The sequence below is a fragment of the Amphiura filiformis genome, chromosome 1 (genome assembly GCF_039555335.1).
Source record: "Amphiura filiformis chromosome 1, Afil_fr2py, whole genome shotgun sequence".
NCBI classification, from domain to species: Eukaryota; Metazoa; Echinodermata; class Ophiuroidea; order Amphilepidida; family Amphiuridae; genus Amphiura; species Amphiura filiformis.
Genome location: NC_092628.1, coordinates 12,633,039 through 12,658,621, shown reverse-complemented (window position 1 = coordinate 12,658,621; position 25,583 = coordinate 12,633,039). Strand labels below are relative to the sequence as shown.

At 36.1% G+C, this 25,583-nt stretch overlaps 1 protein-coding gene across 2 annotated transcripts; it reads right to left on the bottom strand.

Annotated features, from left to right (window-relative positions):
- Positions 1–1,712: 1,712 nt before the first annotated feature.
- LOC140155949 (tubulin-specific chaperone E-like) lies at positions 1,713–25,032 on the bottom strand. 2 transcript variants are annotated; one of them, XM_072179109.1, is made up of 14 exons: positions 24,820–25,032; positions 14,109–14,193; positions 13,028–13,228; positions 11,572–11,657; positions 11,158–11,207; positions 10,495–10,544; positions 8,787–8,889; positions 7,922–8,097; positions 7,404–7,533; positions 6,739–6,888; positions 5,888–6,041; positions 5,173–5,298; positions 4,550–4,641; positions 1,713–4,065 (listed from the first exon to the last, which is right to left on the bottom strand). In XM_072179109.1, the coding sequence occupies exons 1-14, from the start codon at positions 24,938–24,940 to the stop codon at positions 3,976–3,978; spliced, it is 1,614 nt and encodes a 537-aa protein (XP_072035210.1). In that variant the 5' UTR covers positions 24,941–25,032; the 3' UTR covers positions 1,713–3,975. The 2 variants fall into 2 exon arrangements, with proteins under 2 accessions (XP_072035210.1, XP_072035122.1); XM_072179021.1 differs by lacking the exon at positions 10,495–10,544 and having other exon boundaries at positions 11,108–11,207.
- Positions 25,033–25,583: the final 551 nt, after the last annotated feature.

The window sequence follows — 25,583 nt, the reverse complement described above, 5'->3', positions numbered from 1 at the left end:
CAAGATCAAGCAGTGTTAAAATATTGGTAGCAGGTAGTGGCAGATGATGTAAAAGAAACAACAAGTTTGGAACTTCTTCAACTTCTGGTAGACTTTTAATTATGTTCAACTTTTAGGATTTTCATTTCAATTACATATTATTGAAAAGTTTAAAATGATGGAAAAATCTCAGCAGAAAGTTAATATTAAAAATGATTGAGGAAAGGTATGATTTCTGAGAGGGATATATGATCCTAGTAACTGCATGTACATAAGATCAAGCAGTGTTAAAATATTGGTAGCAGGTAGTGGCAGATGATGTAAAAGAAACAACAAGTTTGGAACTTCTTCAACTTCTGGTAGACTTTTAATTATGTTCAACTTTTAGGATTTTCATTTCAATTACATATTATTGAAAAGTTTAAAATGATGGAAAAATCTCAGCAGAAAGTTAATATTACAGGATTGAGGAAAGGTATGATTTCTGAGAGGGATCTATGATCCTAGTAACTGCATGTCACATAAGATCAAGCAGTGTTAAAATATTGGTAGCAGGTAGTGGCAGATGATGTAGAAAAAACAACAAGTTTGGAACTTCTTCAACTTCTGGTAGACTTTTAATTATGTTCAACTTTTAGGATTTTCATTTCAATTACATATTATTGAAAAGTTTAAAATGATGGAAAAATCTCAGCAGAAAGTTATTATTATAAATTATTGAGGAAAGGTATGATTTCTCTAAAATTTTAATTTTGTTATTCTTTACCCTAACACTAATGAAGAACTTCATTGCACCATCGAAAAATGAAAATTGTACAATAGTTGACCCAGGGGACCAGACTGGGTCAATCTTCAGCTTCAGATGGTGCAAGAGGAGGCCACAACCACCACCATAAGATGAACTGGTTGATGATCATGCATTGACAGCACCGATATTTGTTTATTTTGTTTGTTTTTTACGTCACTATGGCTTATGATTACTCGAATAAATTAGATGGTTTTGCGCGATCGGTATTTAGCCAAATTGGAGGGGGCAGGGATACAAAATTGCCTGTATAAAGTAGAGGCAAGCTGCTGTTTGGCTGACCCAACAAAGTGGCCAGATATCCAGTACCCCGATATCTACTCTTACCTTGTAGAAACGCCAGGTAGGCTTACTATCATTTCACTTTTAGATGTTCATGTATTTAATATGGTGTACGACTCACTTTTAAATATCTTGTAAATTAGAAATAGCATGGCTAGGTTTAGCATGTAATCATGCATGCATAATTCATGGGCCATGTTCATGGTGGTCACACTGTCACTGGACTCAAGTCATGGCATCATGATAGTTGATACAGTGTCAGTGCATTGAAGGTTCACCCAGGTTAAAATAAGAAAGTAATCAAATATATTGCATTCATAATGGGCTAATTGAACAATTTGTCAAGCAGTCAGCCAAACACTCAGTCAGCAGACGATCAGCCAGCAACTCTTAATACCTTTCCATTATAAAAGGAAGACAAGGCTTGTGCTACAGCAAGATCATAATTTGGTATTGGGAAATTTCAACTTATACAATAAATTCAGTTGTTTCAGCAGGAGAGAACACCTCTTACCACAAGAGCATTTCTAGACAACATTGATGTTAAACTCAGGGAATCTATTGAACAACAACTATCTGTTCCATTTTTGTCAATCAAGCAAAAATATACATAGGAATATTACAACAATTAAATTATAATTCTGCATAATTTATACATATACTATATTTGGTTAAGTTTGAATTCAAGACAATGTGAACAAATAAAATACTTACATTAAAGGCAATTCCTGGACAATTTTATTATCTATCCCAACTCCAGTGACACCTCATTAATTTTCCTAGAACTTTGGATGTACTGAAATAGGTATTAGCCTTTTACTTTAAAAAAAAATCAATATAACAGGGCCGTAGTGCTAGTGTTTATACCAGTGAACATAGGCCTAATCCTACCCAGGAAAATATGCAGGAAGTGTTACTGGAGATGGAACGGATACTGACAAACAGTTATGCTAGTTATGCAGCTTACTGGTTGCTAACACACTTTCCATCATGACAACCTACCTGTACATTTAAGGCATTGATACAGCATTTGAAGGCTTTCCAAAAATAACCTTCTCATCCCTACCGGACTCTTAAGGTCTGATTTCACGAAGTTTGGGTAGTTCTCAAGCATCCTAAGCTAGCAGGGCAGCCCCACCAATGTGGATCCATTTTATTGATTTATCTTTCCAGGTAAATGTACAGTGTGAAATTGTAAGCACTGGTATATGGGACTAATTGGGCTTAGGAAGCCTGACCACTAGCCATGCTTCGAGAAACTGGCCTTAAGTGTTCCAGACCCTGTGCTCACCTAGCTGCTACAGGTGTAGGGAAGGTGCTGTATGTGGAAAACCCTTTTGTCACCTGAAAACAAATTTAGCAATTGCACAAAATGAGCTAAATGTTAACTATATTCAATTTTGAATTTAGTAAAATTTGTAACACAATCTCACCAACCCAGGCTCAAGGAACAGTGTTAACACTGTCAGCAATTTGTGAATGTGACATGATCTTATCCACTCGGGACATTGTCGGCCAATTTGGAAGTTGAATTTATCATTACGATATCATACGAACAAACTTAGTTGTGATGTAATGATATTTTAAAATGCTCATGCATTCTCGTGTTTCTGTCAAGCAAATGAAAACTGCATACTCGTGTTTGACTGTGTCTTGATTTTCATGACATTGCACTCATTTTGCTTGATTGTATTACATATATCGTATATATGTGACCATCCACCACGAAGTGGTAGTAAAGTCGGCTCTAGATCATTTTCTGTTTATTGCAGATTTTGAAAGAATTCACTTTCAGCTTCAAAATGACACCTCAACCAGCTTCATCGGACATCTGGAAGGGAAGTTATAGTTTATCAAAAGTCAAATTCCTAGTATATTCAACATAGAAATCCAATAACTGTTTTTGATTGTATCTCAAAATGGAAAATGCCGACTTTACGACCAGTTTGTGGTGGATGGGCACATATGCCTTTTGTGAACAAGATTGAAGCAGCAAGAATTTGCCAAATTCGATGACGTCATCTAGTGTGACGTTATCCGATCAGGTTGGTCTCTAGCCGTTTCCAAGAAAACATCAGAGCTAACAACGTCGGCTGATGACAAAGAAGTTCCTCAAAAGTGCTCCTGGTAAGCAAAATAAGCAGGTAGTGATGAAGCATAATTTAAATTCTCCAGATGGAAGAGGTCTCCAAAGCAGAATACCAGGATGTTTCTTGTGTGCAATATATATACCTAAGAGGCTCTATAACTGTTTACCACTGTACCTTACTTTCTGATAAAATCCCATGGATGTGGGGTGAAATATCAAGTAAGTCAAATATTTGTTGAGAGAACTGTTAAAATCTCTGTTTATCAAGAAAATTAGAACTTTACTGTTCAAATCCTTCAGAAATGATTAGAACATGTAGTGGCTCGTTTTCCTGTATCATCCGATAATATAATTGCACGTGGATGCCATAAGATACAAGGCATGCAATGTCAGTGCATTTCCAACTAGACATCATCAGTAAATGCATACCAAGGATACAGATACGATTGTTTCATCTATATCAGTAATTAATTCATCATATGAAAGCAAGAAGATTAACATGAAATAGCTGTTTTTGATCCACTAAGTACTAAGATGCGAAATGTCAACACCAAGAATAAATGCGACTAGCTCTAAATATATATTATATTTGGTGAATTTATAGACTATCTCTCGAATGATTGTGTAACAACAGAGATTCATGGTGCTTCTTGCTTTCACTTATCAAACTACAATCATGGAAAAAATTCTGCATCCTTTACTCGCCTCCCAAAATTTTTGTTACGTATACAACTTGTTTTAGTACAAATGTGCCAACTATTTTTTCCAGGATTGTAGTCTTTGTCTCCTAACTTCTTTGGTGAAGTTCACCCCTTCCTCTTCACCATCTTACTAGTAATGTGTCGCCAGTTTCAATGGAGAAGTAGTTTATCGGCCGTAGGTCATTGTCTAATTCTATCTCCTGCCCAGCCTGAGGAGAAAGAGAGAGAAATATATTTATATCCAAAATTATTTCTCCAGTGTTTAACGGTTATTTTTATGGGACGTGATGGGTCAAGCACGAGTCTCCTGTTGCATTAAATCTGTGTCATTTAAAAAATAAAATATAAACTTTTTCCACAGCATACAAAATGGTGACAATGCCATCAGACACTTCACCTAGAATTAAGGGAAAATACTTTCCTCCTTTTTCTGCTGCTTTGCTTATGTATGCAAAATTAATTTTACTTTTTAATCATAACATCCACCAATACCCCATTTTTCATGTCAAAAGAACCAGGTAAGGCTTGGTTAGCATATGAGTATTGATGATTCATGATGTTAATCACATCAGTCAATCAGAATCCACTTTCATGTTTACATACTTTTAAATGGCAAAATGTGTCCAAGTTCTCTGACAACTAACTGGTGTAGTCAAACCACATCCTTTTCAACAACACATTATCAAATATTACCTTGTGACTGATATAGGAAAGCTTCTGGCCCGATACATCTATCTTGTAGAGTCTATGCAATAAACTCTTTAATTTGGTCACCTCCATGCCACCTGGTAATGAAATATATGTGAACAAAAGGATATATAGTAAATCAGGCATTCCCAAATAGTGACATGTTTGTGCCACTTGTGGCGCACCTCAGGGTCCTTGTGGTGCCACAAGACCCTGTTTTACATGCTGTAAAATGATTCAATCACTCCGGTTTTTTTAAGTGGCACTTTAGGTTAAAGCTACTTTAGAAATTTAAAATTGGTTTACTTACTTGTATAAAGAATTTAATATAACAGTATCAATGACTTCAACAATTGTTCATAATACTAAGATTGAAGTTTTAGTTCAATGTTCACAGGCAACATAAATAAATCTCAGTTCACAAATGATGATAAATATCCTTCATGTGTACTACAAGAATGCCAACAAACATCTAAGACTGCAGTGCAAGATGGATATAGAGCCAAACACCCCTGGCTCTCATCTAAAACTGGTTAACTGACTCAATCATATGTAATCAAGACACTAATTATCAACTGATGCAAAACTTCAGAACCATAAAAATTGAAATGACAACATAATGCTCTCACCTGGTAGTTTCTTTGTTAGTTCCCTTTTACTTGGATCGTCTGGACATCTGATTTTCATCACAATGAGTGTGTCTTTTAAGGCTGAGGTTTGGTTTCTCATTTCAGAGTCTTCAGCAGCTCCATATACTATGATAACAGAAAATGGAACATAACTATATTCAATTGCATCCTGGTGACAGCTTATAATGATATAATCTGAAACATTCTCTAAACTATCGTGGCAACTCTTCATTTTCTTACTATTGTTTTCCACATAACCCACAAAATATGGAAGATAATATAAATATTTACTGATTAAATCATGTTACTCAGATAACACAAGACCAAATCAAATTTGCCAAAGTACATAGAGGTCTACATCTTACACAGGCACAAACTGTACCTCACACTACATGTATACTACCTATAATGAAAGTGCCACTCAGCATCTTTTGCGTAAAATTGACAGTTGCTTTACCGAATAACTTGTTATCACACCTTTTTTTTCTTCATTCTTAATGTAAACTACTAAGAGTAAGTGGTTTTACTTGAAGAAACAACATCCAAGCTTTTGATAATAACAGTCAAGCTACACATGCATCACATTCCTGAGAGCGATTAGGAAAGCTGTCAGTGGAGCGACTTTAGTTAAATGCAGCTAAGCTTTTTCCCAACAAAGTTTAGGTCTTTGTTTGCTCTTGCTCCCCTCAAATTCAAGGTCTGACAATCTACTCACGTTGCACAAGTTTCTCATATCTTGGATGATCCTCCAGGAATTGCTGACTAGGCTTACTCTTGGCTGGTTCCCTACTACCACCACTCTTGAGCCAGTCTGCACAAAATGTCTTCAAGTAAACAAGCTCAGCTCCTTTCCTGTCATCTTCAAAGACCTGTAACATAAATTAGCATCCACAATCAGTTTGGTTATATCATTTTGGACTAATGTGTCTTTAAAATTGTAACCTGACGTAAATTCTTAGTTTGGAAACAGATAGCTGTTTGACTCTCTTGAACATTGTCACCACGCATTCATTCTCAACCTCAAAATGATTTCAATAATAAAGATCTTTCATACCAAATGAAGATCTAAAATATACAGAAAAAAAACACAATAATTTTGTGTGTGATACACTACAGTTTTGACTGAAACTTTGTTCACCTCCTTCCATCTGGTCTTCTTTAGGCCTACCTGGATCTTCCTAGTTTCTGTGAAAATAATTATCTTCAGGGGGAAAAAGGTGCTTAGAATCTGATTGCCTGTTTAGTTCATTGTCATGATATACATGCACCTACAGAGTACTATAGAGTATGTTAATAACATATCAACAGTCAAAGTCCCTGTGCATTGTATGCTGTGAATTCTCGCATATTCATGAGGGCCTATCATTCGATCGTGACGTGTCCAACATCATGCCAGCGTTGCGTGCCTTCACACATACGCGATAGAGCTTTGACCATAACAATACACGGTATGTGCAAAGTAGTTTTGCCTGTCGCATTTTAATTGGCCGTCATTGTCGAGCGATGCTGAGACTTTGACTGCTCGTCACGTGGCCTGTTATCTCTTTCGTCAATGCATGCACCTACCTGGCATCTATTCATATGGGTCAGTCCTGCAATCTTGGCAATAACTCTCTCTTCTGCCCTCTCGAGTTGTATACCATCCAAGATCGGATTCTTCTTGTATCGCAGATCTTTTAATCTCTGCAGCTTGTCTAGCTCGTTAAAGGAATCCCACTGTAGGAAACAATTGCGAAACAATGAAGACATTTGCTGTGCATTCACAGTTGTGTCATGTACTATTATAGCAGTTTTAATGTTAATTCACACAAGTGTGCACCAGTAACACAATACGCAAAGCACAGTTAGTGTACAGTAGGTACTGCACCCAACTGTGTGCCTGCCATTCTAATGTTTCTACCGTAAAGGTTCGCCTAATGGTGTTATGGGCTCCCTTGACATAAGTGGAATTTTAGACACAACCTAAAAGTCCTAAATTTTGTTTTATTTCGTGTTTAAAAAATAAACATCATAAACTTAAAAATGGTATATCATTTGACTTCAAACGATATCCAGAAGCGGAGTTATGGTTTGTTAAACTTTTTATGACAAATAATCATAATTCAATTCTAGATTTTTGTTGCCATATTTCCAGAATTCTGTAATTTCCAGAAGATTTACATCCCTGATCAGTGTTTTCTCCCAAATTTTATACATGATTGCAATGATGTTTTAATCACTGCAATACTTACCTCATTCACTTTACAGTGTGATATTGACAGCATATGTAGATGAGGGAATAAAGCTGTTTTCTGTCCTACTGGTACATCATGGAATGCTATACATGAGAGTGGGTTGTAAGCTAAAAGGAGAGACTGTAACCTGTAAATATCAAAAACACCAGAAAGAGTATTAATAAAATATTACCATGTCTGACCATGGAAAATGAAAAACAATGCTACAGCACAAATTTTCAAAATTATGGAAGGAATCATGCATAATTTTTTGCAACATAATTTCTTTTCTTAATGGTCAAAAGGGGAAAAAAATTACGAAGTGTAAAATTTCATCTTATAATATGAGTTCTTCCAACCTTGATAAAATTTTGCAGGAATCTCTTGATTCTCGCAAATAATCTATTTAGGTAATGAAATTAATCAGAATCAAATTTGATTCACACAAATCTGAGGAGTATACCAGAATGGATTTTCCAATTTTTGCTGAAAAGAAACCCACATGTATGTAAAATTTCATTTTGTAACTAACTTACTTTGGTAGATGACCCAGGAGATTAACCTGCTGCCAGTCAGTGATTTGATTACTTTCTAGATTCAGAAGTTCTAAATGTTGGAAGAGGTCCGCTTGCACTCTGTTTATTGCAGCGATCTTGTTATAACACAAGAACAATTTTCTGAGTTGAGGCCACATTGGAGCACACACCATCACCTGTAACATGGGAAATAAGATGAATATTATTGAAGGTATGGGCACTTACTACCAGGGACTCAGTGTCATCACATTTTGCTAAGTCAGCAGGCTTGAATCAAAAGTTTACTGTGGGCAGAACGACCCAGACTTTTGGAGAATCAATTTTGATTCTCGCAAACCATATTTAGAAGAATCATAGCAGAAATCGATTCTCTGATTATAGCAAAATTGAATCTTTGTTGTACACATGCAGAGATGCCAACATCAGCATCCAGAAAATAGGGAGGATTCAGTTTTTTTCAAACAAAAAATAGGGAGGTTTTCAAAATTACATGCAACTTCAATGGCACAAAACTTGTCAGAAATAGGGAGGTTGCCAAATTTGGGTGCCAAAATGGACAAAAATGTTCACAAAAATAGGGAGCCTCCCTAATAAATAGGGAGGGTTGGCATCTCTGCACATGAAGTATGACTAAGCATACAGTCTGCGGCTGGGGGCCAGCTGACTTATGCTCCTTATATCTACCCATGCTACCGCCATCTGCGATTTGAACCAGTTTGATTTCCTGATTTTCTTCCCGTAAACCTCACTTTAGAAAAATTTCACGCCACCAGACCGTTTATTATTTATCAGGAACAATATCATCATGAATTATGGTTTGTTGAGCTTTTTCATAAAATACACATTTCATTTTTTGCAAGTTTACCTGCTCCCAATCCAAGTCCATGTTATTAAGCACCAAGTCTTGTAAACGGCTGAAAGCTGTAGCAAGGCTAACTGGATTGCTGGGTAGTACTAATCTATTCTCACTGTAAATAAGATATACACAGAGAAACTCATTAGCTGCTGTTGTAGCATATACGTACATGTAAGCTCAGAAGTGAAATCTTGATTGACAAATTGAAATAATAACGGCTCTTCACAATTACTGTTTTAGTAGAATTAAAATGTGTTATGCTCGCAGACTATCAATGTCAATGTCCCTATACATTGTATGTTGTGAATTCTTGCATATTCATGAGGGCCGATTGTTCGACCGTGCCGTTGTTCGACCGTGCCGTATAACAATCACGCCAGCGTTGCGTGCCTTCGCGTATACACGATATAGTGTTGTGTGCCTTCGCAATTACGCAACAGGCCGTAAGAATATGCGGTAAGTGCGTAGCAGTTTTGCACATCGCATTTCATGGAACAATCGGCCCTCAATTATCGGGTGATGCTGAGACTTGTGCTTGTACTCGGTCTGTTATCTTTTTCATCCATGGTTACGATCAATCAATTTCACACTTTTCATGCTCTACTATTCCATGCGTGGAACAAAATGCATTTAATGTATGAAGTTGACGTTGAAGAGACCAAACTGCTACATACAATCATACTGCATATTTTTAAGGTCTTCCGCATAAATGAGAAGATACACAATGAGCTATTGCATAATTCTGAAGCACACAACACTAGCGTGATTTGTTAGACAGGCACAAACAAATGATCAGCCCTCATGAATATGCGATAATTCTCAGCATACAAAGCACAGGGACTTGGCATGTTGGTGAATGGTCTGTACATTTTTCAGAGATGCCACTCAGTTTCACTCAAAAAACCCGAAACAGGTGAGAAATATCTGAAAAAGCATGTGAATGCAGGCCAAAAAAACCCAAAACGGGCTGAAAATAAATAAAAACACAGGAATTTGGATCCACAAAAAACCTGATTTCAGGCTAAAACCTGAAAAGTGGTATCTCTGATTTTTCGTCTCTGATACAATCCTACCAATGAATCTATTGATGAAGTAAGGCTTACCTGAGATTCAATAATATAAGCTTTGGCATTTGTCTGGTCATCTTGGAGACCGCTTCCCATGATGGTATTAGATCGGCCCTCATGAATATGCGGTAATATGCGGTAGCATACAAAGCACAGGGACTTTGCCTGTTGGCGAATGGTCTATACATTTTTTGTCTCTGATACAATCCTACCAATGAATCTATTGATGAAGTAAGGCTTACCTGAGATTCAATAATATAAGCTTTGGCATTTGTCTTGTCATCTTGGAGACCTCTTCCCATGATGGTATTAGATCGGCCCTCATGAATATGCGGTAATGCGGTAGCATACAAAGCACAGGGACTTTGCCTGTTGGCGAATGGTCTACACATTTTTTGTCTCTGATACAATCCTACCAATGAATCTATTGATGAAGTAAGGCTTACCTGAGATTCAATAATATAAGCTTTGGCATTTGTCTTGTCATCTTGGAGACCTCTTCCCAAGATGGTATTAGATCGGCCCTCATGAATATGCGGTAATGCGGTAGCATACAAAGCACAGGGACTTTGCCTGTTGGCGAATGGTCTATACATTTTCCGTCTCTGATACAATTCTACCAATGAATCTATTGATGAAGTAAGGCTTACCTGAGATTCAATAATATAAGCTTTGGCATTTGTCTTGTCATCTTGGAGACCTCTTCCCATGATGGTATTAGATCGGCCCTCATGAATATCTTGGTAATGCGGTAGCATACAAAGCACAGGGACTTTGCCTGTTGGCGAATGGTCTATACATTTTTTGTCTCTGATACAATCCTACCAATGAATCTATTGATGAAGTAAGGCTTACCTGAGATTCAATAATATAAGCTTTGGCATTTGTCTTGTCATCTTGGAGACCTCTTCCCATGATGGTATTAGATCGGCCCTCATGAATATGCGGTAATGCGGTAGCATACAAAGCACAGGGACTTTGCCTGTTGGCGAATGGTCTATACATTTTTTGTCTCTGATACAATCCTACCAATGAATCTATTGATGAAGTAAGGCTTACCTGAGATTCAATAATATAAGCTTTGGCATTTGTCTTGTCATCTTGGAGACCTCTTCCCATGATGGTATTAGATCGGCCCTCATGAATATGCGGTAATGCGGTAGCATACAAAGCACAGGGACTTTGCCTGTTGGCGAATGGTCTATACATTTTTTGTCTCTGATACAATCCTACCAATGAATCTATTGATGAAGTAAGGCTTACCTGAGATTCAATAATATAAGCTTTGGCATTTGTCTGGTCATCTTGGAGACCTCTTCCCATGATGGTATTAGATTCTTAGAGATATTAAGTTCTGTTATATCTGTCAACAAAATAAAAACATAACATTCAGTGATTCCTAAAAAATTATGGAAACCCTGATTTACTGAATTTGCCTATTTTAACAGAAATCTATTCACGGTAAGTACCTTGATCGTTGCTCCAGCAATAGGTCTACACAAATCACAGGGCCCACGATATGCACAGCAAAATTTGCCGACACTACCTTCAACAGGATGGTGAATTTAGATGCACTGTACCATGTCATGTGCCCTGTGATTTGTGTAGACCTGGTGCAACGATCAAGTTACTTAACTACTTCTACGGCAAATCATGCAGTGTTTGCATACTGTATTAGTTTTTATCTTTCTTTGTCTTGATCCCCACATTTAGTTAGTATTACATACTTGGTAATTTCTTGAGAAAGTCCTCTGAACCGGTCCTACATACTTTGGTTTCTCTGAGGTCAATTTCTTGAAGGTTTTCAAAGGAACTGAAATAAAAGACAAAATGTAAAGCCCTCAATTATTCTCAGAACAAGATCAAGAAAATAATTGATTAATCATTGTAAGCATGTTTTGAATTCCTAATTGTCTTTTATTACAGGGTCGCAAGCTCAATCTTGAACTTAAACGTAGGGGAGGCTGAAACTTACCAAATCCAGAAGAAAACTGTATTTTTATATGTGACCCAATCCAGACCACTCAGGCTTAAGTCATATTTTGTTCCAAATTAAGTTATTATCAGCAGCCCTCGAATTAAGGATCTGAAGGGGCACTGCAACTTGTTTAGGGCAAGTTGAAAATTGCCTTGAATTTTCACTGAAAAGGCAAGGCAGCACGGCAGTTTGTAATATTTCAAGAGGGCATCATGGCAACTGTTGAAAATTTGAGAAGGGCACCAAGGCAGTTTCTCAAAAGTGAAGAAAACACACACAAACATAGATAGATGATTTTATAATGAAGGGGCAGGGCTGGGGCACCGACGGCAACTTCATTAGAGGGCACGGCAAGTGACTGCCTTGGGTAAAGGACATATTTTGAGGGCATAATGCCATGGGTGCCGTGGGTTAATTAGAGGGCTGATTATCAGGTTTATAGGAAGTAAAAAGTCCCTTTCTATCAGTCCTAACTATAACCTTATTAACCTATTTCTGGCTATATCTCAATTTAGTCTTGTATTTGCCGACTTTAGCCTACATTGTAGTGAGTGGACTATAAATCGGGTCACACATATTCTTTGGAATTTTTAATCTCATAAATTCATAGTCTAATTTGACCATTTTCTTTGACGACTTGTTCAATAGCATAAACCAACACAAAATTCAACGAATCCTCATACATTGTAATATATAATGATCGTAAAGTCGCAAGTTGGCAGTTTTGAGGCGTCCTGGCTGCTTTGTTCTTTGTTTCGCACGCACCTGTAGCCAAAAACCCAATAGTGTCTGTAATGTCCTTGGTGAATGTGGGCACAATGAGCCAATCACAAAGGACATACTTCTGGCTTGTACAGGTGCATGGCTAACAAAGAACATCAACTCAGCAGGCAGGATGTCTCGAAACTACCAACTTGTGACTTTACGATGATTTAGTGGCAGCTGGGGTCCATTTCACTCAACTTTACTAAACTTCATAAGTCTCAAAATCATTTGTAACTTACGACGAGTTACAAGTTCCATTTCACTAAACATACTTACGAATGGTACCCTTCGTAAATATTAGGGATTTACTTCAGGAACCCTTCGTAAAGTTAAGTCTAGTATTGGGTATTCATAACTTTACGAAACGGTTACCCAAGTTGCGAAGGGTTCAAAGTTGAGTGAAATGGACCCCTGGTCACATTTTTTAAGGGAAGTCTCACCTTTGTTTCTTTGCAATCATAGATGCTCCAACCATTTCAACCACTGTCACTTTATTCTTTTCATCCTGCACATACATGGTAGAGGTGTCAATACCGCCCGTCTCTAGGTCATCGGGGACATATCGGTCAGATAGTGCCTTGGTAAGATCAATCCCAAAGTCCGCTTTCTTCGGCCGGAGGAAAGACCCACTGGTTGCTGATCTGATATGGATAAAATCGCAAATGTGTGAACAAATTTAGGTTTGATTGGCGTAACATAAAAAAAAATTTAGGGTAGGTAGGTCGGGATTCTTTTTTTTTTTTTTTTTTTTTTTTTACTTTTTAAGCTGTAAATTTCGTTTGATAAAGGCTTTGGAACTTTTTTTCTTCTTTTTTTTTTTAATTTATTTATTTTAATAAATTTTTTTAATTTTATTATTTTTTTTGCAAAAAAAAAAAAAAAAAGTTAGGGTCGGGCCTAATTTTAGGGTAGGTCGGGTTACGCCAATCAAACAATTTTTTTTTTTTTTCTTTTATTTTTTTTTAGTCAAAATAATTGATGATATTTTTATATATTCATATGCTACTTTTAACACAGCCTACTGCAGCTCACATAGAGTAACTGGACTTTGTTAAAATTGGATTATACTTTCTGAAAATATCTAAGCATGTTGGTCATTTCATTTTGCCAACTTATGCTTCCGAGTCTGGAAATGGAAAGAATTAATTGCAATTTCTAAGTGTATTATGGTTAGCCTACTTGATTTTAAATCTCTATGTAGAGGAAGTGAAATTCAGCCCAGTTCCACATAACAAAGTATTTAAACTTACGTTATTCCATATTCATCATATATGCCATTAAATATGAATCAGCTGACAAAGTGCTTATCTGATGAATTGGTAATTTTCTTCATCCAATTCAGTACAGGAACAAAATGTTTCCAAGATTTTGGGTGCTTTTTTCAATGCCTGGCTATTTGAGGGCCGGACACCTCTGCCTTTATATGTTGCATTAGCAGGACCTAGTCCTGATTTTTCTTCAACCGCATGACATATCCAATCAAGCCATGCATTCTACAAAGCGTTATTCATTATCCATTACCTGCATTGAAAGTATCTTGTTCCCTGGTGAGATCCATCATGCTTTCCTCTGTCTGGTATATCCCATTCCACTCCTAGCCATACACCTGGATGGGTTGTACAGAAAACACTATGTCAATACAACTGGTGAACTACATAACAGTACAAAATATGGAGTTATAATCTCATAAATCTACTCAAGGAAATTAGGCTTTTCAATGGCATACGGTCATTTTCACAGTAAAGGGTGTAACTTTTGATTTTTAGGGTTTAAATTTCAAACCACTTAAATATGTTTCTGTTTACTGTAATCATGCATAGAAGCAACTTAAATTCCAGTAAAATAATGTTTCAAGGCTTAAATCTATTGATTTCTGATAAAAAATTTGACATTTCCATAACATTTTGGTTAAAATCTAAGAAAAAATGTATTTTACATAAGCTCAGAAAATTATGACATGAAAGCTGGAATACATGTGAAATCCCATTCCAAAGTAAGTAAACAGATATAAGTTAAATTTTATACCATGTTTTGCTATGTCTGTAATTGCAATTTTGAAAATTTTTAACTTCAAGGGTCATTTGCTATGGAAATTTCCCAACCTTAAACATATTTTTTAAGTTTTAATTGGGTTCCTAAAATAATTTGAATGTCTAACTTCATGTACAAATACTACTTGATGAAAGGAACCTCCCAGCCAAGTTTCACAGAAATTGGAGTTATTTTTTAGAATTGGCAATTCAAGCGATTTGTGTTTCGGAGGCTTCAGTTAACAACATAGGTGATCATAAAAGTAAAATATTTGGCTAACTACTACAAGTTGACATGAAAAAATAGGTAAAAAATATCACAATTACCAATTTTCATGCTTTGCTTCTAAGTATTGAATTTCAGTTGTGACAAAAATTAAATTATCACAGCAAGTCATTTTTTTTTGTTTCGAGGCTTCATGTTAACAATGGTTAAACATTGCAGAAGTAGTTTTTTGAAAACAACACTGTTGGGATCATCTAAGCTGTTATTTTCTTGTGTGTATTGAATCAATGATTCTATGCGGCAGATATTGTAGATTTATAACATGGTAATTTTTTCACCCATTTGTTAAGTATGGTGTTATTTGCATGTGAAGCCTCCGAAACGGGCTTTCTTGGGTATCAGTATATTTTTCAAACATTAACCATAATATCAAATTTTTTTTTAATTTATGACATTGACATTCTGCACATATCATGCAACAATTACAATGCAGATATCAATATGGAACACACCAATTTAGATATTCATAGATGATAATTAACCTTATTGTTGTTTCGGAGGCTTCATTTGTTTCGGAGGCTTCAATTGTTAACGGAAAGTTTGTATTGGGTCCCATTTTCAAATGGTGATATATATCTCCACGATTTAAAAACAAGTGACTTGAGGATCTACTTTGCTACATTTTGATAAATAGATTGGATGAGCTCTTTTATTTATATTTGCCCAAGCTTGCTGAACAGTTTGTTTCGGAGGCTTCAAAAAAGTTAACGGAAAAACGGCTCTTTGAAGTCAAGATTTTATAAAAATTTTAAAAGCTTGCAAATCGACTAATTTTTGTTACCCATTTCAAGTTAAGATATCAACCGTTATGAATCAAGAAGAAGTGAAGAAATAACAAAGAATTATGAACCAAAGCTATACCCACAAAGTTTGTTAACAATTGTTAACGGAAAATGAAGCCTCCGAAATGACAAATCTCAAAGTCCAGTTCTCAAAAATACAGGTCTGTTCACAATGAAATCTAATGTGGCAGTGTTTACTGAACATATGACCGTACTTTCAGGATAAGAAAAATTATCCATGAACTAACTGAAGAAAACACAGGGTTTTACAAAAATGTTACTGTTTTTTGTAGTTTTTCAAAATTGCAATATTAGGTACATTTAAGCCTGCCAAAACTGAACGCAGTAACTCCCGAAGATGATTATGCTACCCAAGGTAGCTGCTAACTAGATGACTTATGTGGCCAAAAATCATGGAATTCTGTGGCTTTATTATAGAACACTACGGATCAAAGTGTTAAAAATCCAAAGTTACACCCTTTACCGTGAAAATGACCATACACAAAAGGAGGGCAGTCTTCAATCTGGGTAATACCTGACAAATTCAAAAGACTTTACCCACTTCGTGCAGTGCCATCCTACTGTGTCTGCCGTATCTCAAAAAGGCTAATGGATCCACATCTGTAAATCTTGTCAATATCAGGTTAAGAATTTTGTTGTATGATCTTGATTCTTGGAAAGGAATTTCTACGAATTATTTGAAAACTTTGTGAAATTGTGCAAAATGTCGTGGAAAGATAAATTTTTTGATACAATGTTTCTAAAAAGCTTTACAGATTCACTAAACATGCTATTGCTACATGTATGTCGGGAGGGGGCACTTTCGCAGTAAGGGGCATTCGGTGAGAGCAAAATGTGAAAAATATGGGGTCATTGGGTGAGAACATCAGGCCCTCGAAATCATGATAAACGCAGCAGCTACTGCTCCCAGAAAAAAAATTGGAGGTCACAGAAAATTTGTTGTTTTTTTTTTTCTAAGTTTTTTTGAAATGTTTAGGGAATTAGGGTAGAAATTGATTTCACCTGAAAATGACAGAAAATCCGACCTATATTTAATGTTTTTAAATGCATTGCATGAATGTGTTTATAACATTTTAATTACTTTAAATTGGCCTCATTTTAATTTTCATGGAAATTGTTATTTTTATTGCTAACAAAATAAAAGAGAAACCTTTCACATATTTTGGAAATTTGACAAAAATTCTAAAATTCTGGAAATACAAAAAAAATATATTTAAGTGCAAAAGCTGTTTTCTTCTGGGTAAGAATTGTTTTCTTACATGCAACAGCTTTTTTTATTGCAGGTTAGAAATTTGATAAATAGGTCATCATATACAAAATGCATGCATGGACCTATTTATCAAATTTCTAACCTGCAAGAAAAAGGCTGTTGCATGGAAGAAACAAATTCTTACCCAGAAGAAAAAAGCTTATGCACTTAAATGTATTTTTATTTGTATTTTCAGAATGTTAGATTTTGTTTTAATTTCCAAAATTATGTGAAAGCTTTCTTCTTCCTATAATAAGCCATAAAAATAGCTATTTTGATGAGATGAGGCTAAATAAAGTAATTGAAACTATATATTCATGCATTTAATAATACTAAACATGCTATATACATGTAGGTCCAATTTTGGGGTGAAATCAATTTCACCCCTAATTCTCTTTTGGGGGTTGGGCAAGGGTGTTAGGCTTGGTTGGGTTTGTATATTTATAGTAAGGTTTGTGAGATGGGTTAGAGTTTGTGTAAGGCCAGGAAGAACATGTTATTAAAATTTAAGCTATAATTATTTGAATCACACAAGATAATGCTGAAGATGAGGAAGTCCAACACTCATGCAACTCTTGTTCATTGTTGTAGTAGAGCATAAAATGTAGCATATTTTACACATTACTCTTATCATACAATGCATTCTTCATACACATTAGTACCCCCCATACCCGAAGAGGGGGGTGTCAAAAATTTTATGAATCATCGTTTTTATATTGTGCATTAAATATATCAATATCAGCCATGTAGGCCATGTTATTAGGCAAAGAAAAACTTTGAAGAATGCCTCTCATGTACAAAAGTATAGGAAACTGAACATTTAAAACCACTTTTTTAGGATGAAGGAAGCATTTTTTCAAAAATGTCTGAAACAGGTCAAGAATTACATTAACATAGATATGATAGATATATGCATTTTTTATGTCACAAATGGCCTCTTTTGGGGTGCTAAATCTGCTAAAATCGCCTGGGCTCTGCCCCCTCGACCCCCGCAGGGGCTCTGCCTCCTCGACCCACATGGATAATATTTCAGAGGTTTTTTTTATCAAAGCCCACTCATGCCTGAATTAGAGCCTCAGAATGGTGATTTCTTACTTTAAAAAGTCTAAAATCCATGAGTTTTTTAGGCTTTTTGAGCCCCTGGACCCCAACTGTTAAGGACGAGTGACAAGGCGATCGCGAATTTCACAGAAAATTTTAAGCAACATAGTTTAAGTTCCCAGACAGGAAATATTTTTCCTATGCCCTGGAGAACATGTTTAAATGGAACCTTTGAGTGAGAGCCGAAACAGCGCCACAGAAACCTCGAACATTGAATTTCTAGTTTAAATGGCCTCAAATTTTTTTTTACATTATTTTGTCAAAATAAGTAACAAAATCTGTGATAAATGAAAGTGGCTGTTCAAAGTGAAAAATAAGGGTCTTTGCCTTTGGGTGACAGATAAAATGGAAAAATAGGGGGTCTTCGGGTGATGTAACATGTGTTTGTGACAGCGACGCTGAAAAAGGGGGTCTTAACAGCCCTACATATGTGTCGCCTCCAAAGTGGGAGTGCCCCGGATGTACATGTATGTATATTGGGTTGGTCAAAAATACATCTACGTTTTTCATTGGTATAATTCTAAACCAATTTTTATGATGAAAATGGTGATAGAAAGTGTGCTTGAGTTTAGGGATGTTTATTGACAAAGTAACCCGTTTTGGTCGCTGAGGTGTTCCGCCCAAGGCTAAGCCCCATAAAAACCCAACTCCAGTCCAGTTCCTACTTTATTTAATTTCTTACTTAACGTTTACATTTTGGGGTTTAAAACTGAGAGGTTCGGGCAGGGTTCGATTTAGAAAATAAAATTTACATGCACAACTCTGGTTTTTTCCTCAAAATGGGCTGAATAACACAAAATTTTGTTTGCACAGGCAAAATTCTACATGCACAGAGCCAAAGTTACATGCATTTGTGCATGTAAAACCCCTCTAAATCGAACCCTGGGTTCGGGTTCATATACTCTACAGCCCCCAAATTGAGGTTCTGAAGGGGCACATCAACTTTTTTAGGGCAAGTTGATAATTGCCTTGGATTTTCATTGAAAAGGCAAGGCAGCACAGCAATTCGTATTTCATAAGGGCATCATGGCAAATGTTAAAAATTTGATAAGGGCACCAAGGCAATTTCTCAAAGTGATCGCACATTTGCGATGCAAATATTTGACTATAAAATACTATTAAAGCCCTGAAGTAAAGAAAGCCAAAACTGAAAACAGTTTTGTCATAGCACTTTCCGTAGCAAAAAATTACAGCTTGTCAAAGATTGACTTTCATCAAAAAGATTCAGCTAACAAAACAACATCTTTTAAAACAGTGATATAGTCTCATAGTAGTGCCGTACTATTACGCTGCCTTTCGTATTCGCCGAGAAGGACAATTTCGACCTTGTTTGTTTACAAACAGAGAGGTAGACAAAGAGCCTGTCAAAACTGTTCCGCTTGTCCAAATACTCAAGTATCAAAAGGATGGTCCACAATAGTGATTCACGCAACATGAATAGGGGATTAAAAAACTGTGAAGTAGGACCATGTGCTTCTTTTGTCCAATTTGGCATCAAGATTTCGAATGGAAACAGTTCCGACCCAGAACACGATCATGTCAGAAATTAATATTTTGTTCTGGGTCTGATTATTCGGACTAGTCTCATAGCAGCTTTTCTATGTGGAACTGCTATCAAAATCCCTCTAAAATTCCATGTGCGATTGCCTCATCACCAAAAAAATCATATATTTGGCCGATTTGGGTCAAGTGAAGAATAAACAACATATTTATGCATTGTAGGTTTCCTTTAGTGGGGATTATATGCACTTTCAATTTCCCACGCGTTTGAATGGGAATTGAATTGCGTACTTTCTCAATGTCTGGTGAGCATATTTCTTCAATATTTTGAGAAATTGACGTTGAATTTTCTATTCTATATTGTTTGGTAATAATCAGTGTTCGATTTACCACCTGCATACCTGCACCAGTGCATGTAACATTCCCTCTGTGCATGCAGCTTTTCACTACCTGCCTGCACGCGTGCATGTACGATTTTAGCGCTAGCGATATGACAAGGCAATACAAAAGTAAACAAGCAGACAGTCCGATTTAGAAAAACCCAATCTATTTTTAGCGCAATATCCTGACTTCATTAGAAGCGCTGGCGCAAATTGCGCAATTGACAATTCCCGATACCCCTATCATTGACTTCCCTAGTCTCCTACACAGCCAGTTTGCGCCGGTCTGATACTTGTCGATCCTAACTAACATTCGAGATAGCCACATGGTCGCATGTCATGAATTGGTCATCTTTTGTGTAACATAATGTAAAATGAGGAAAATATCACCAATTGTGATTCACTTCAACACAACTTTTAATAAATACATTTTAGACCATTAAAAGTATATATTTCTGGAAAGCTTATATTACAAGGATGCCAAATCATCAAAATATAACATCATAATACAGGGTGGGTAAGAAATATACAGGGTGGAACATCAACATAATTAGCATCTTTCTTGTCACACTGAACCCCATATTTTTCTTTTCTGAAAGCTATGTAGCTCAAAATAAATATGGATTCAGAAAGACATTTCATGGGCCCTTCAAACAAATCAGGAAGAAAGAGTTTGGTTTCCCTTGTGTTAAACATACAGGGTGGTCAAAAATTGTAAAATAATTTTACAATTTTTATGACATTTATCAACCAAAACCTTTTTCTTCCATTTCTGGCACTAAAACTAATAGCATAATTGAATTCCTCATCAAATTTCCTTTAAAATATGTGTACTTTTGAATAAGCAGGATGACTCGGGCCAAAGATGGGCCATTTAGAAATGTCAGAGCATTACGTGTACACTTTGTACAGTAACATATAGGAAAAACTGTCTTAATTAGCATTTAATTAGGCAATTAATTAGTTACATCTTTTGTTACAGTTGATCTACTATGAGGTAGATCTACAATCCAGGATGATATATATGCAATTTGTGGTCCATGCTAGTTGTACTTTTTAAGATACAAAGGTTTGAAGTTTGCCATATTTTCACAATTTTGTGTACAACTCTATGGGGCTCCCCCGCCCCGGCTCCCCCGCCCCGGCTCCCCCATTGACACATCTTACATATTGAAGTATAAATCTCAAAGTAGTTGTCCAATTGACTTGGGGTTTTTTGTATTTGACAAAGAACATAATTATCTACAAAATGACACCAAACTTTCCACAATAGGTACTATACTTTTAGAATAAACCAAACTTGAAGTGTGAAGAAAGCATTTTCATGTTACGGCTCCTCCATTTTTGGGTGACCTATTTGTGACATGCGACCACATACATTTGTACAGTCTGGTCCCAGACTATGACTTCCCTTAGAGGGGCTAGCGTAATGTGACGTCATCCACCAATTCCCGATACCCTCGCACATGTAGAAGCTGTCATTTTCATTTCATTGAAAAAAAAGAACCGGTATTTAAACCGTGGGAAATATTTGTTTACGTCTGGAAAATAATCATAATAATGTCCAGCAAAAAGGAAATAGCTCAAAAAACACTTGCATCATTCTGGAAATCGTGCACCTTGTCGGCGACTAGTTCTAGAACAGAATCACAGATGAAGCCACAGCATCCAGTGTTTTGGCTAAGAAATCGGCGAGTGATCGGCATAAAAATGACAATGACAGTGGAGCCGGGAATATTATTACAAGCTATCGTGATTCAATGTGATTTTATGTTTGCTTTAATTTTGGTGCATGCACACTTTTTGCTGTGCATGTAGAAATTTTGGGCTACATGCACCAGTGCAGGTAGGAAAAAATTTGTAAATCGGACACTGGTAATAATGTCTGTTGCCAATAGTATGTTTATTATAGTTGTAATTTTGTGCTTTTGATTGCAAAGATCAGATTTTTATTCCCGATTCGAATTCTGAACCCTTCGCAAGGGTGCAGATTTTGGCAGAACTTTTGACGATAATTTTGCCTTTTTGGACACTAAAAATTGCATTCGATCCTTCATTTTGTTTCAACCAAGTCTTTAGCAAGCACAATAAGGTTGGTACCACTTTTAAGGTGGTATTGGATGCATTTTCTAGAAATTAGGAAATGCTTTGAGCATGTTTTAAACAGGTTAATAGAGTAGGGTAAAGTACACGGACCAATATGCCTTTTGTTTGAAGCAAATCGGACATACGGTTTTCATAATATTTCAAATGATATGTTCTTTATATCTTATTGTTTTTATCAATAATCAATGTAGTTAATGAGCTAAAATGGCTGCAAAGGCTCATTAATATGTAATTTTAATATTTTGCTAAAATCAATGCATAAATGTTCAGGGAACTTTTATTTTGTATGCTTTTGCCTTGAAACTTGGCCAAAGTGTTTCTAATATGTTCTAATGTATTATATAGTGAAGCCGCCCCCTCATTTGCATAATTAATGAGCTAATTTGCATAAATGCTAATTAATTATGCAAATATGCAAATTAGGGCGGCTTCACTATATAATACATTAGAACATATTAGAAACACTTTGACCAAGTTTCAAGGCAAGTATGCAAAATAAAAATACCCTGAACATTTATGCATGGATTTTAGCAAAATATTGGCAAATTATATGTTAATGAGCTTCCAGTCATTTTAGCTCATTAACTTTATTGATTATTGATAAAAACAATAAGATATAAAGAAAATATAAATTGATATATTTTGAAAACCGTATGTCCGATTTGCCTCAAACAAAAGGCACATTGGTCAGTGCGATTTGCTCTACTTAATTAATCTGGTTTTTTTAGCATTTATGCAAATTAGCTCATTAATTATGCAAATATGCAAATTAGAAGGCGGCTTCACTATATAATACATTGGAACATATTAGAAACACTTTGACCAAGTTTCAGGGCAAAAGTATGCAAAATAAAAGTACCCTGAACATTTATGCATTGATTTTTAGCAAAATATTGGCAAAAATTACATATTAATGAGTCCTTCCAGTCCTTTTAGCTCATATTGATTATTGACAATAACAATAGGATACAAAGAAAATATAAATTGATGTATTATGGAAACCGCATGTCCGATTTGCTCCAAACAAAAGGCATATTGATCAGTGTACTTTACCCTACTCAATTAATCTGTTTAAAACATGCTCAAAGCATTTTCTAATTTCTAGAAAATGCATCCAATACCACCTTAATAACAAGTCTTAGCCTTAGGTTTGCCTCTCATACCTCATTTACCTAGCTATAGAAAAATTATGAAATTCGTGAACATCGTGGAACATTCAACTACGCTTGTTACTCTGCGACTAATCATGCTAACTACACACGCACAACGCTACTCTACGTGTCCATATTAGCGAGGCTATTGCGTACAACTGCTTACTACGCACAGCCTGCTTACTACGCACAGCCACGCAAAGAGTATGTTGCAAAGGCCAAAGCTGAAGTTTGCTACTTCACAATGTTCAGCTGAATTGAAATGAATGGATATCTGGTCATACACATGATACATGGATACAGGATTACAGGCTGATGCCTGCAATATATACTAGTATTCCAAATAAAACCTGTTTATTACACTGCAGTATAACTTGTGTAAATACATGTGACCTTGACTTCGTTCATGACTTTAAAGGGGGGGTAACCCTATCAGTTTAGGATATGGATTGTTTTCAAACTTACATACAATTTCAAATATTGTCCCCTTTATGCATCTATGGAAGAAAACGAGAACATTTTCAGTGTAAAAGTGAATAATTAGCACAATTAGCAAGCCAATACGTTGGTACGCATGCATGCATTGCATTGTGGTCCGCATCCAGAAACAACACTCCCGTCAGTGCTTCGCCATACCACTACGCCCATCATTCTTGTGACAAAATATCTCATTCTTTTTATTTTAATTTGACCCTGATACATTTCCTTTTAATTTTGTATATTATCATCACGTACATTTTACACTTGATTAACTTGATTGATTATTGATAAAAACAATACTCTACTTGCTTAGTGCTTCGGAGGGCACTTTAAGCTGTCGGTCCTGTGTACATGCATATTTTCTCACATTAATGTAGTGTGCACGTTAAAGAACGTCACAGGCTATTCGAAAAGAGCAGGGGATCATCCCGGTACTGTTGACTGTACTTCAAAATACACTCATCTACTCTAGGTTCCAGAGTAAAAATAAGTACAGCTTGTCTGTACGCAGTGCGATAATACTCATACATATGAGGGAGGCACTTATAAGGAAGAAGAAGAAGAAGAATATGATACAAAGTCAAAGAAAATATAAATTGATATATTTTGAAAACCGTATGTCCGATTGACTCCAAACAAAAGGCATATTAATCAGTGTACTTTGCTCTACTCAATTAATCTGTTTAAAACATGTTTAGAGCACTTTTATAATGCCTCCATAACCACCTTAACAAGATAAGGTCTTGTTTTGTATTTATTTCATCCCTTATGTATTTCTTTATTTTAGTTTTCAGCGTTTATTATTATAGCGCCCTCATTTTTTCGGACCTATTTCCGTTCGTGCGAATTGGCAGGGAGTAATACGGCTCTTATTCACAGAATCATTTTTTCCTACCCCCAGAATGTCAAAAGGTGGTTACCAGTATATAGCCTGTTTGTTTCTTGATTTCTCCGAAAATACATCAAATTGGATCGTCAAATTTCAGGATGGTAATGAGAAAAATATAATCTATTAAATGATACCAAAAACTCATCAACAATGAGAAAAATCGGGGGGATGATGCTGTCGATCGGGTCATGCACCTTTAAAGTTTAAAATCTGTCAAAAAGTTTCAATACCGTACTTAAAAACATTTTTAAGCTTACCGGTTGTGGGTGGCACTTCTCCAATATATTTGACAGTGCCACAGTCCCCATCGCTAACAAATCGTGCACCAATGCTGACATTTGCTATCTCTTTCTCCATGACAGCTTCCTGGCTCGGCATAATGATGAATTTTGAGACAGAAAATGACGTGGGAAAAACTGCGTGGTCAGTGTTTATTCTCCGCCATCCAAAAATAACGTCGTCAGATTAGAGATGGGCGGTATGCGGTATAGATTTATGAAACAAATTGTGGCAAGTGTCGAAAATGACTATACGAGCAGGAGGGTGAAAGTGCATATAGGAACAGCGCCACAAACTACGTCATGCTATTGTTCGAGTTAAACTACATCATTCGCCATTTTGTAAATATTAACGCATGATCGTTGCTTTGAAGTTTCCACCGGATAGTCTGTGGATAGCGCAAGAGCATTCTTTGACCATGCGCAAAAAAATGAATATCATGAAGATGTTTAAGATTGATTCCTAGATGTTTCAAAAAATTACCGTCATATTGCATAGATTCATCAAAGAATGGTTTGAAGTACTAACCTTATTTAGTAATTTTAAAAATCGGGAGAATTTTACAAAATCAATGTTTTTACCTGTCGGTATTACAACTCGTGAAACACATTAGTGATGTGCCTGGGTGACCTAATCTACTAACCTTTAACGTTTCCTCTATGAACTCTAACCCTCCTGCAATATGGCGCCTATTGTCTAGAGTTAAACTACATCATTCGGTGTGTTACGTAATAGCTACGAT